This window comes from Magallana gigas, chromosome 1 (assembly GCF_963853765.1).
Source record: "Magallana gigas chromosome 1, xbMagGiga1.1, whole genome shotgun sequence".
NCBI classification, from domain to species: Eukaryota; Metazoa; Mollusca; class Bivalvia; order Ostreida; family Ostreidae; genus Magallana; species Magallana gigas.
This window is the reverse complement of record NC_088853.1, coordinates 11,470,413-11,484,270: the sequence shown is the minus strand read 5'-3', so window position 1 is coordinate 11,484,270 and position 13,858 is coordinate 11,470,413. Positions and strand designations below refer to the sequence as shown.

At 31.6% G+C, this 13,858-nt stretch overlaps 1 protein-coding gene across 1 annotated transcript; it reads left to right on the top strand.

Annotated features, from left to right (window-relative positions):
* Nucleotides 1–3,040: 3,040 nt before the first annotated feature.
* Nucleotides 3,041–13,537, top strand: LOC136275564 (uncharacterized). The gene is made up of 9 exons (XM_066085130.1): nt 3,041–3,079; nt 5,649–6,060; nt 6,704–7,684; nt 7,925–8,080; nt 9,977–10,142; nt 11,861–11,979; nt 12,428–12,524; nt 13,248–13,439; nt 13,533–13,537. Exons 2-9 carry the CDS (start codon nt 5,686–5,688, stop codon nt 13,535–13,537), a joined length of 2,091 nt encoding a protein of 696 aa, XP_065941202.1. The 5' UTR covers nt 3,041–3,079; nt 5,649–5,685.
* The last annotated feature ends 321 nt before the right edge of the window (nt 13,538–13,858 follow it).

Genomic DNA, 13,858 nt, shown 5'->3' with positions numbered 1-13,858 from the left:
TGTTGGGATATTTTAAACTGTTTTATGTTTAATCAAATAGAAATCAACGAGGGTCGACGTCTCTTAGAAATGGAATGAAGTTTCCTAGAATGATGTTGGTTAAAATATTAGACAAAGCTGTATAGGTATTTTTTTTTCCAAATTTATAAAAAAAAAAAGCGACGTTATAAAGTACAGAAACAGTACACAGAGACAATTTTACGCTTATTTAATTTTATTTTAAATCTTTGGTGCTGGTTATTTTTCAATTTTTGGTTGGAACATCGTAGTCAAGTAAAAAAGAAACATTTGATTAAATGTTGTCTTATATTACAGTAGCAATGCATATATATATATATATATATATATATATATATATATATATATATATATCCGACAATTTCTTGACGAAATTGATATTTGTATTAATATATATAATTTATCACATGTGTAGTAGAGTGAAATTTTATAGGTTTTTAATATTTTAATTTCAGAATACTAGTATTGATTTCTTCATTATTATTGACATGTTCTAATCAATTTGTTACTTTTCAGGAATTTTACTATTGCAGAATTCGATTTATTTAATTACATAACAGAAAATGATTTATCAGTGGTGAATAAATAAATTATTTAGTTGAATTAACTTAAATTGATATTTTGTGTTTGTTTTTATTTACATTGGTTACTCCTCTTTGGAGTGCACCTGTAGATTCTATTTATAGCATTTATTTGAGTGGTCACTTAGATCTGGTCATGTGATTTGTTTATAGGGGTACTTATATTTGTTCATTCTGACTCCTGAATTTCATGCTAAGAGGCTAGCCATGCGGTTTTAATTGCCATATTAGAATTTTGAAGTTGTTCTATATTTTATTCATCTTTGAAGTATTTTCCTGCACTTAGAAGGTTAGTTCTTTTAGTGTATTACAGTGTAATTGGGTTTACAATTTTTTAAATTATTTATTTATCTATTTCCACTTCTTTTCCCACTTTGAATGAATGTTGGAATGTTTAAGATAGAATAAGAGGAGAGTGAATGGCTAATGTGAGTTTATATTTGTATGAATGCAGTCAGTAATTAAAGTAATAATCTTCAAATTAAGTTTAACAGGTGTAAATAATTATGTTTTTTCTTAATAAGTTTAAAAGCTAGGAAAAAGAGTGTGAGTGCGTTATAATTATAAATTTTACAGTTTTAAAATGCTTAAATATAAATATCCATACATTTCAAAATCATATTTCTATCACATTTAGTTTTGACATACATTTACACACGACCTACATGTAACTGGTAGAAGTTTCCATGACCTTCGCACCTCATGGGAGGTATGATATTATATGTATATATGATATGTTTGTTTATATGAATATATATTTTCATCTCATTGTTGAAAAATATAAGTATATTGAGCTGAACTATTGCTACATTTGAAACAATGTTGAGAAAAGAATTTGAGTTTATATGCATAACTTGGTTATATGTTTTGTTCATGTAGTTCAATTAATTTGCATCAAGAGTTATCGTTCTTGTATTTATTATATTTTATTATATTCCAGGGTCGGGGAATTTTATTCTGTAATTTGCCATACACAAATAAACCTACAATTACCTATCGAATGGATTTCCTGTCTTATTCCACTCGGTTTCACATGTTTATCTGAATAAACGGTGGAATAATTAATTAAACATTAAGTAGGTTAAGGAGGTTGATTGACGTAGAATGAAAAAGGAAATAATTAAGTATTAGTCTAAAGATCTTCCAAAATCACGATATTTAGAAATGCTCAGCACTGTGACTTACCTATCCAACAGAATCTTGGCCAGTTCGATTTTTTCCGGAAGTCCGTCCATCTGTCAAATTGGTCACCAATGTAGAATTTTTTTTTATTCAATTTAGCGTTGGCCTCTTTTTTGTGCCGCTTTCGTGCAGAGTCCGTTAACATACCCAATTTCTGCCTCGCTTTTCCGACATATTTGTCTCCACTGAGCATGCGCTATTCAATCTCCGATTTGTTGAACCCAGGTCACCTGCATATCTTCACGCTAATTAGAAAATGTTGTCTTTGCACATAGGCCTTAAAAAAACTTTTAAAACAGTTTAGCAAGTTTTATATTTTGTGGAATTAAACCATTCTAGCGCTTATTCAGTATTTCTTAAAAAATCAAATAAATGACAGCGTATATGGCTTTAAAAATGTTGATTTGTTTAGTTTATTTTTCATGAATTCATAAAAAATTGTTCGATATGAAATGTTTGTGTGTTAAACTTCAAGACACTTCTTTTCCTTGCGTAAATGCGTTGATGTCTTGCAGTTAATGTGTTGTGCAGCTCACAATTACAAATTTTACCAAAACAAATATTGACATTAACAAAATATGTGGAGAAACACATGTAACAAGAATTTCTAATGATTTGCGATGGTATATGATTTTTATCCAACGAGTTATGTGTTTTATATCCCCTCGCCAAGGCTCGAGGATAAAAATCACACAACTTGTTGGATAAAAATCATATATAATGAGAGATCCTATATATACGTGTATTACCATAACACGTATAGGGCATGAAACACGAATTGGTTGCCTGGGACAGTTTTAAAATGTATAACATTTTTTTATGTATTATAGCCAGTAAGTTTTTGCGATAAGCACTTTATCGAGTTCGTTGGTAAATGTCCTCTTATAGTGAACATATTATTGCAAATAAGAGAACCGTGGGGAATGAAATCTACGCGAACCAGATGAAAGTTATAATGATTTTCACTAAAAATACTAACAAGCTGAATAAAGTATATTTATATCATTCTGTTGGTGTTGTTAAACAAAAGAGCGTGATGTGTATGTGAATGCTATTTTCATTTAATTATTATAGCAGCAATTTGCCGCCAAAAAATGTACTTTGGGGGTATTGAAAAGTTCAAGTCACTTCCTCGTTGTTATCAGTTGTTGGGTATCTTTAAAAAATATAATCAATTTCATTGGTCATAGATACATCTTATCGTTAGTAGTGGATAACATATGTTAAAGTATAAAACTACACGTCTAAGAAATAAATGCATATATTTGTAGGCGTATATCCATACTGACGCACATAAGGTAAATGTAGGATTTATTAATGCTTAATTTTTTTTGGGCCATGTACTATATATTCAAGCAACCGTTATATATATCAGCAATGTATCATTTAGGATGAATTTATGGATACGAGGGTTGTTTGATTTGTAATGTGTATTGTAAGATATCTCAAAAAGCATTCAAATCAAATAGACATTACATCCCTCAAAGTTTTCTCCGCGGTTTGATATTCATGATTTCAATCTTTGAATCCATTTCTGAAATGCTTCACGGGACGCTGATTTAGGTTGACCGCTGATGCACTGAACGATGGCCGAGCCAAGGGATTGTCGAGACTTGTAATCACGACCAGATACAACTACAAAAAAGAAAAAAAAGTCGCAGGTGGCTAGATCTGGAGAGTATGGAGGTTGTGGCAAAACGGTAACCTTCTCCGACTTCAAAAAGTACTTCACAAACTTGGGTTCATGTGTTGGCGGATTACTATGAAGTATAAGAACATGCCTAAATACTGACACAGGGTGTCGTTTATATTACTTATACTCACTTCTTGAGCTTTTCTGGTAAAACCGATCGGTGACGCCTTAGATAAAACTTTCTCTGTCCTTGTGTTTGTTTATTTGGCATCCGTGTTCGGATAACCAAATTTTGTTTCCAGGTTTTGGGAGTTGATTATAATTATCTCACCTTGCAGTTACTCTGGCAAAACGAAAGTGAAATAGTGTTTCGAACTAAGCAAAAATCATCACCGCTGACAAGACTCGGTACTTAGAAATAATCGATAAATTCAATGTAATGTATTCAGAAGCATAGCTTTGCAAGGAAACTTATTCCATGCGCGGATCTAGAGGGGGGTCGGGGGGGGGGGGGGTCCCGACCCCCCCCCCCCTGGAAAATGAAAATTTATTAAATTTACATAGTAAAATTATCGCGAAAATATGCCTCGGACCCCCCTGGCAAACACAATTATCCTTCGGACCCCCCCCCCCCCCCCCTGGAAAAATTTTCTGGATCCGCGCATGTATTCATAAATACCTTGAAAATAGTCAGATTTTAAATGGTATGATTAATTAAGGTATTCTTGTGTTCGCATGTATTCCTACACAATAATTCAATAAGATGTATTACTTAAGTGCCATTTCAACAGCCATAGCGTTTGGAATCAAGGGCAAAATAAACTTAATTAATATGTGTTTGTAAAAAAATGGCTTGAATTAAATTTTCAAGAATATTTCGATTAATGATACATAATGCATCGTAGTTTGATGGCGTCAATTTCATCACTAATATTACTTCGTCTGTAGCTCAAAATTATTCTCGGAAAAGTCCGAAAATTCAAATAAGAAAAGAAATGTGCGTAAATATTCAGCTGCTGAGAAAACTACTTTCCATGCGAAAGTACATATCGTTTATTTTTTAAATACATAATAATCAATTAAAGTAACTCACGTCAGTACTTTAGCACTTTGATTTTTTCCTGGTTTCAAATACTGAACCAATGATTCGTTTACCGGTAACAATATTTGCTTTTGTCCTTGATTGAATTTGAAAAAAAAAACATGTTTAGCAAATTCTTAGCTGTCCTTACTTGTTCCCGCTGGGTTTTTTTTTTTTTACATCTGTCACTATATCCTGTATCCTTCTTTCGTATAATCAAAATACGCTTCAGAATAAAATACACCAACATCATAAGACAAATTTCTGACGGTTTGTCCGAAGATAAAAGTCCCATTGAAAAATTTACCTAAAGAAAGCTAGCTATCTTTTATTAACTGATATCCCAGGAAAATTGTATACAATATTTTATAGTTACCATTCAAATTTATCTTAGATTATCGGCACATGTATTTAAGCAAACATACATGTTTGCATAAAACAATTGGTTACGTCAGCAGCCATTGTGGTGGTCAAATGATAAAAATAATGGAAAACATATCAATAACGCAATCTGACTTCCAAATTGGATTTTATCGATTATAAATGATTAAAATATTAACAATCACAGATTTGATTTAAATTCTGTATATAAAATCATCGGTGTTGGTGGGACATTGGTCTTGGTCAGAATCTAGTTAGTTGTTTGTTAATAAATCATTAAGTTACATTGGACGAAGCTAAAATTTAGTTTAAGATAACAGAACTTCACAAAACCAGACATACCGATAAGATGTGTGATACACACAACTGTTATGTAACAATTTGTACCTGCTGAACCTTTATTCAAACATTCATCATAATTGATAATATAAACGCACGCAATAAGAACTTTTATAAACTTTTTTTTTTTATAATAGAGCAACGTCATTTTTTTTAAAAAGATATATTTTCCTCTAAGTAAAGATTCATTTGTATACAAAGATGGTAGTTAACGTGGTGACGGGATAATGAGGAAATCTTAATTGATATCATTTGAGCTAAATCTATTTCCCATTGGCAAAATCATTTTTTTTAAACAGCATAAGAGGTTTTTAGTGCATATTAACAAATGAGCAATATCAGAAGAAGCCTAATTAATACAACGCAATTGTTTCATATTTTTATTCCTTTCCATGATTTGTTTTATCCTTAATTTGATAATTCATTTTTACAGTATGTAAACAGGTTGTGTTGCATGAAAAAAGAAAAGAATGGCAACGCCAGAGGTGGAATCTGAAACTGAGGATCAACAGCCGGATCTGTCTTATTTGACTGTGAAGCAAGAATTTAAAGATCGGAATACATCAAATCAGAGACCTTCGAAAATAGCTGTTTTTCTTAAATGGGTCATTACCTTAATATTTGCTGGGATCTTCTTAGCAAGCCTTGTTGTGAACAAACTTACTCTGTTTGGTCTTGTTAACGGCTTGAAGGCTGAAAAGGATGCAACAGTTCTCAATTACCAGGCGTATTGCATGTGTTTTGTCCTATTATTGACACCAAACATACTCTCTCTTTTGAGATCGCTCTGGAACATAACTGGATGGGGCCATTTGCCTTGGCCTAACAAGAAAAGAGTAGGATTGGTGAGACAAAAGAAACAAAACATTTTTACGTTTAAATGTTTCAATAACTTTGTTTGAATTTGACCAAGCGGTATTTAATTTCACTGTAACTTGTCTACTTGTTCAGAATGGCATCGTTATATAAGATTTGAATCTAAATATAATTTGAATAGAAATGTGTGAGCTGTGTAATGATATTGATGTTTAATTATAATAAGTTATTTAAATAGTTTATATATTTTTTTTGAGAAAGCATATTTGGTTCGAAACTACAGTGATAATCTATAGCATATATATATATATATATATATATATATATATATATATATATATATATATATATATATATATATATAGCGAATAATTTCTACAATACTAATAATAAACATCAACACCAGTTTATGTGCAATGATAAAATTCCATCCTTAAAAGAAGCACACCTTTTAAGAATCATTTGCACTTATTATTCTTTTTTCATAATAAAGAAAAGCCGTTGGCTTTTTTTTTTCAACAATAACTTAAAGTATAGCTTTTCTTTAAATTTCCCGAGTTGATTAAATATGAAAAACTTAAGAGTCATTAAAAAAAGTCTATAAATATGTCAAAAAAGTGAATATTGGAACATTGTGCCTAAAAATACAAAAACACTGTTTTTTTTATTTAGATTGCCTTGTCTGCAGCGCTGGAATCAGTGGGTCTCTTCATCGTCCTATTTAAAACTTTGACATCGGGATCAACAATTGCAGGTGTAAGCGCAATGCAATTCGGGTTCATCATTCCAATAATATTCTACACCATTAAAGGAAATAGAGTTTTTCGACCCTTATCATTTTTGTCGATAATCATCATGCTCGCAGGTTCAGGATTGATAATATTTATTTACATTAAGGAATCGAGAAGTGAAGCATGGGCTTTGGTTGGCGTTGTTGTTGTATTTTTGTCCATGTTTCCGTATCTAAACAACAAAATATTCAAAATGGAAAAACCAACTGCTCCAAATCATCGCCAAGATACACAGTCAGGATCAATCAATCACGACGGCTCTGATTCGTCGGAACCCTTGATGCAAGGTTCGTCGTCGACTATAAGCTATCATACCTTTCACTCAAGCTCTAGTAGTAACATGACTGGAATAAAGAACGTAACACCAGACGGAAACAATACACCCCCTGATAATGCCAGTGCTTGGAAAGTTGTACTGATTTCTGCTTTTTTCAAAATCGTTATGATTATAAGCGCGATTTTTATACTGTTTGCGATGAAAAAGATGAATTTTCAAGATGCATGGGACTTAGAATGGAATTGGAGTACCAGTGACAAAACATGCCGTTTAGTCATTGCCCACATTGCAGCGAGTTTAGTTGCATACGTCACCGCTGTCTTTGCGTGTCGTACATGTATAGACCGAGGAGCCTTTTTGATGCCCCTTCTACTCTCATCTCCTGTGGTCTATATTCTGCTGGTGTTATCCCGCTCTTGTAAATGGCTTGAGACTTTTCTCGACCAACCATCAATGTTTTGTGCAAACAGCATAAACGTTGAGTACAGTGTTTGGGCCATGGTGTGTGCCACATTGTCGATCTGGTTGGTTTATGGGAGACTTTTCTGGTGTCTCAAAAGACAGGTTTTACTCAAAGAAACTCAGGTAAAAATTATTGTTATTTTATAGCCAAATGCATAACCAATCATTTTTTCCATAGAACTGTTCTAATTGTTTTTTATTATTTTAGTTCTGGAATTTTTGTGTTAAATCTGTAATTTATGATATTAACGTAAGCCAAATTTATTTTGTTGTGGTTTTTTTCTCCATCTTTATGACTAGCTTGGCAAGGTTTTTTTTTGTTGTTTTTTGTTGCTGTTTGTTTTAAATTTTTACATCTTTCAGCTTTTCTGGTATCCGACCTACAATAGTGTTATGCTTGAACAATGGATGTTTCTTAATAAGAAATCAAACATTGAACAAGAAAAATACAACAACGACGCATCTAGGAGAAATGACGAGAAAACCCGAGTTTACATATGTACAACCATGTATAGAGAGGTAACGTTTGTTTATAATAATAATAGATGAAATACTATGCAGCATATTATCAACATGTAAAATATACATTTTACATAGTGATAGTTATCACCATGTAAAATGTATATTATACATGTTGATAATATTATCATAAATGCTATTTTAATATGGAGCACATGGCTCAGTGTCATAGGCGTTAGGCAAGTTTCCCGAAAGGGAGCTGGTTCAAACCCTGCTGTGATCACACTTCATGTTGTGTGTTGTGAACTAAAACAAGGCACTTTATCTACATTGTCTCAGTCCACCCAGCTGATATTGGGTACCGGCTTACGCTGGGAGATAACCTACGGTGGTCTGGCGTCCCATCCAGGGGGAGTTAATGACTCTTATCCGCTTAACACCAGGGAAACCGGCGATAGTCATCGGCCATATGAGCCGAATGACACGAGAAAGGATTTTTTTTAAAATTAAAATGTGGACTCGATTTATTTGTGCTTTAATACAAGTAAATCGAGTGAAAACTGTCAATTGTTTTAGATGTTATAAACGTTATACTTTATTTAGCTTTGTCAATGGGTACTTAATATTTTTTTCTTCTTAGCATTGATTATTTGGTTATCAACAAACATAGGTATTCAAATTTTGGAATTTTAAGCGGAATAAATTTGAACTTTGTAATTGCCAAGACATGAAATTTTACTTTACAATGGATTTGTAATTTGAGTGGATCTACATTTTAAAGACATGTACTCGTTTTACAAAGGATCGTGCTTTATATCAATTTATCAAGATTTTAAAAAAGAATTTATATAAACCTGGAATCTAGGCGAGGACTGCACACAAGCAGTTTCTTTAAAAGGGATAAGGACGTTGTAGTGTAAAATTATTTTTCAATGAATTTGTTTGCTTTTTTCAAGTATCAACATTTAGATTACCTCTACAACAGATATTATTTTTGTGTATAAACACAAAGTCTAGAATTGAATTCCTAATTTGTTGATGGTATGATGATTTGTTAACACTAATGAATCTAATTTACCGTTTTGAAAAACGGGGATAGGAGTGGGGTGGGGTTAACTAAAGATAAAGATCATTTACCAATACATCATTTGATTGATTACATAACAAAGGTCCTCTACCTTTTTTTTCCTTCCAGAACATATATGATATTCAGCAACTTAGAATAACGTATAATATCGGAAAAAGAAATACGCTTTGTTGTAAATCAAGTACAATGATATTGAAAAAAAAACCAGCTGGTCAAACAAAAATTTCTCCAATGTTATGTTGAAGAATCTATAAGTGTATCAACATAAACCCTTTTTTCAAATTGCAATCAAATAAAACACTTCTTTAAAAAAATTGCATGTACATTGACAAACATTATATTATTATAAACTTAAAAATAGGCATTAGGGTGTTTTTTTTCCCTCGCACTGATCCTCTAAAAGATGTCATATTTGGATAATTCAAATTCTTGAATTGTTCTTTGTGTAAATTGTCAAACTACGTAAGCTTATGAGAAAAAAAAACAAATCTAATCGAGAAACTGTTTTTCAAGTCAGCTGAGAATGCACAGGGTTTCCAATAATATAAGTTACACAAGGTTAAAACAATTATTTATTGCATCTAAAATCATATATTATTTCGACTTACATCTGAACATTTGTTTTCAAAGTGCATCAAAATCGACGATATTTTTTTTTTACAAAATAAATATTTTTTTTAAGTGCTTTGTAGGAAACCTATTACAGAATTTGTATTTGGTTACAATCGCTCTGACCGATTAGCCGGTTAGCGATTGCATTGTATATTATATAATGTTCCGATTTTAATTCTATGATCATCGCCTGATAACGAAGTATAATTCAGATATTTTGCTCAAAGCACTGTTATTGACTTAAATCAATTTTGCAGAGTAGAAAAGAGATGCAGCAGCTGTTAGACTCTATTCAAAAGATCAGTCAGGTCACATCAGCAAAGATCTGTTTTGAGTCTCATATTTTCTTGGACGGTGCCGTCAGAGAAAACAAAATGACCGAATTTGCTCTTCAGCTAATTGGTCTACTGAATGATGCTTTACGTAAGTAAAGAAATAGAAAGAAAGAAAAAAATAATAAAGAGAACGAAAGGAAGAGAACGAAAGTGCATGGAGATAATTAAAATAGAAAGCCTCGTAAGTCTATAAAAATGTTTTATCTTATAAGAAAGACACAGACTGTTTATTTAATGTTAATTTAAAGTTAATTTATTGCATGCAAAAAGAACGATATTTGGTTTAAAATTCACTGGTTGGTATAACGGACCAAAAAAAGGAAGAAGACATTAGTTAAAAAAGGATAGAGAAAGATAAAGAAAAAGGAAAATAAATATAGTTTTTTGCCTTATTATGAACGATCAAATTGAGATAAGTTAAATAATGCGGTGTCTATTTCACCCTTATTGGACATTTTCGGTTGGGTTAACATTTATTTCGACTTGCTGTTATCGATAAAATGTATGGAACCCCCAAAACACTAAAATTCTGTATTTCGTATAAATGTTTTCTGAAATGTTGCAATTTTTCAAAATGGCAAAAAAATAAGTATTTTATGTCAAAGTTCACAATTGTATACTAAAAGCCAATTGAATTTAGATAAAAATTACAACAACTTTTTTTTACCATTTTATTATTTTGAAAGCTGCATGTAAAATGTAGCAAAATTTATCGCTTTCTTATTTGTTCTCAGTGGAGTTGTCAATTGTACTGTACACACATGTATTTATTTTAATAAATGACTGACGAAAGTCCAGATTCGTTCGTTGATATTGTTCGTAATGTGTTTGCATTTCAAAGAGATACAATCCCAGCATGTTAACTGCTTACGCATAACAGCAGTAAACTGCTCTTTTTGATTTGGTTGAGATGTTTCCTTATAAATCATATGATATCATCTTTATTTAACATTAGAATAATAACGGTGCAAAAGAAAAAAATTACTGTAATTTCTTATCGAGTAATTATACGTGTATTGTTATCAATCTATATCTTGACCAACCATAAGCGAATGGAGGCAAATGTTAAATGTTGAAAAAAAATATCATCTTCAGAAGGTGAAATAGATGGAATATCCTTTGAAATATAGAGACCAAACACAGATCCCAAGAACTTAATTATTCGGAATATATACATTTTCATGCTATTCACGCACAGATTATAGTTGAAAGTTTGGGTAAAATACGGTATATTAAATATGGGTTTTCAGGTCATCAAAATGATCAAAATCATCCCCTTTCCAAAGGAGTGCGTTTTACTTGCCAATAAAATTTATCCAAACCGTTATCAAATCGGAACTCCGTTTACTGCACAGCAAATAGATTGAGAAAAACCATAGGTTATACGAAAATGCAACAGAATTATATCATCACAGAGATCAATTGTAGAAATTGCAGAAAGATCAATCGCAAAACTGAAAGCCTATATATATAACTCATACATGTAACAGTGTTTTGCGACATCTCAGATCCATGATGTCTACTGTTGTATAAATAACAGCAGGATTTTCTAACAGAAAAACAATATATTGTTGCTGTTATCTTGTTAAATTTGTTAAAGGGATGGAGGGGGGGGGGGGTTACTAGTATATAAAGTTGTAATAAAATGTCGAAAAAAAATGGCCCATTTCATATACATGTACATACACCTACAGGAAGACAAAAATTTATACAATTTTTTTTCCAGTCATAACAACGATCAGATAGTGGGTGCAAGGATGCTATAGCTGATTCTACATGCATGTTGCTTTTTATATTTTATACTAGATATTAATGACGTCCTTGAAGGTACGAAGACATGGACACCCTACGGGCTGAAGCTTAGTTGGAGGCTTCCAGGTCCAAATAAAATGATATTTTGTATACACCTGAAGGATTCAACAAAGGTACAATTTAAAGCGGGAAATGAGATAGCTATGAACAAGTAATTGTTTAAACTTTTAAACTTATTTAAGAAATGAACTCAATGTATACTGAAGTTATACTCGTATAACCTGGGTTGGGGCAATTTACGCTTTAAAATCCGCGAAGCGGATTATAAAAAAGCGTAAATTGCTCCAACCCAGGTTATACGAGTATAACTTGGGTAGATATTGAGTTCATTCCTTATAATTTAATTTTCTGGAATTTGCTGTACAAATTGAGTCCGTTTTACTTTTAAAAATGATATAAATCTGTTCAAAATTCAAATGTAACGTCAAGTGAATTAGTACGTTGGTGCATTGTGACGTGTCTTGTGACGTGCAAACCAGGTTATACAAATTTAACTAAATTTTTCTATCCAATCAAATGCCGCGTTACAACCAGAATTAAATTATTCAATTTTAACTTTAGGTAAAGAAAAAGAAAAGGTGGAGCCAGATAATGTACATGTCCTACATTCTCGATTTTTTAAGCAAACAGCATGTTGACCGATATGGAAATCAATTTGGTAGGTCAAATGCAAATGTAAATATCCCAATTTGAAAATAAAACATCGTGAGCTTAAAACGGTTAGATATCTGAGATATCTGAGCTTCATGTCGATAGCTATTTAATCAAGCCTATGGCTAAATAGAAATAGATATTTAAAAGAAATAATACGCTGATTTTTATATCAGTTTTAAACTTCTCAATTTGATTCTATCTCGAATTATAGTATAATTCTAGGTAGGTAATATGCTATTAAATAAATATAAATGATTGAATTTGGTGAAATTGAAAAAAAATATATATAAGGACCAGCATTAAGGTTCATGAAAACTTAAAATACGCAATTTTTTTTTTGAAACTTCTGATGTGCATTTTCATTGAGCACCATGCATGTGATATAAAAAATCATATAAACATATTAAATTTGTAACGAAGGAAAAACATTCAAACGTTTATAATGAAATAAAATTCCTTTCTTTTAAGTTTATAATGGCTATCAAATAAAACTAGAGAAAAAAAAAACACGGGAGCCCTGGAATAATATAATTATGATTTTTTAAAGAAGTATATAAAACAATTATACTTTTCAATAAGTCTTTTGAGTATGTGTTTATACAATATAGGTGTTTTCGGCAATAGCATGTTACTTAAGTAATATGCAAAGATATTTTGTTACATATAGCCCTGAATACATGCACATAGTCACAATATTAGATCTGAAGATTGTTGTATTCAATGACAGATACCAACAATTTCATCTTGACGACGGATGCCGATGTTCAATTCACTCCTGAGTCCGTAGAGGCTCTGCTTGATCTGATGCTAAGAGACACTTCCGTTGGAGCTGTGTGCGCGCGCACCTATCCACTGGGTAGTGGACCGGTTGTGTGGTATCAAAAATTCGAATACGCTGTTGGACATTGGTTCCAAAAGGGTTGTTTGAGTATGATTTGCATAATGTTAATGTTATATTTACAAAACCATTTAACCGTTCAAACTGTTACATTAAAAAAATGTATGTGTTAAGGATGACGTTTACTCAGGGTTTGAGTTCTCGCATACGGATTGTTATAAAGTTCAATGTCATGAGTAAAATTTGTTCTAAACACAAAAAGTATCTGTGAAATGAATTATTATTGACATAACATTCAATATTTCTACTTTATTATGGAATTATGCCAAAACAAAAATAGACTTTTAGCCAAACAGAGGAAATTCGGACTAAATTTTGCAGATTTTGTTTTCTGCTAAAACATTTTTGGAAGTACTCTAATATTAAAAGCTAAGATTTTATATTTTAGTCTATATAATTTTGCATATTTTCTGGTAGTTTTACCTCATTTATTCATTATA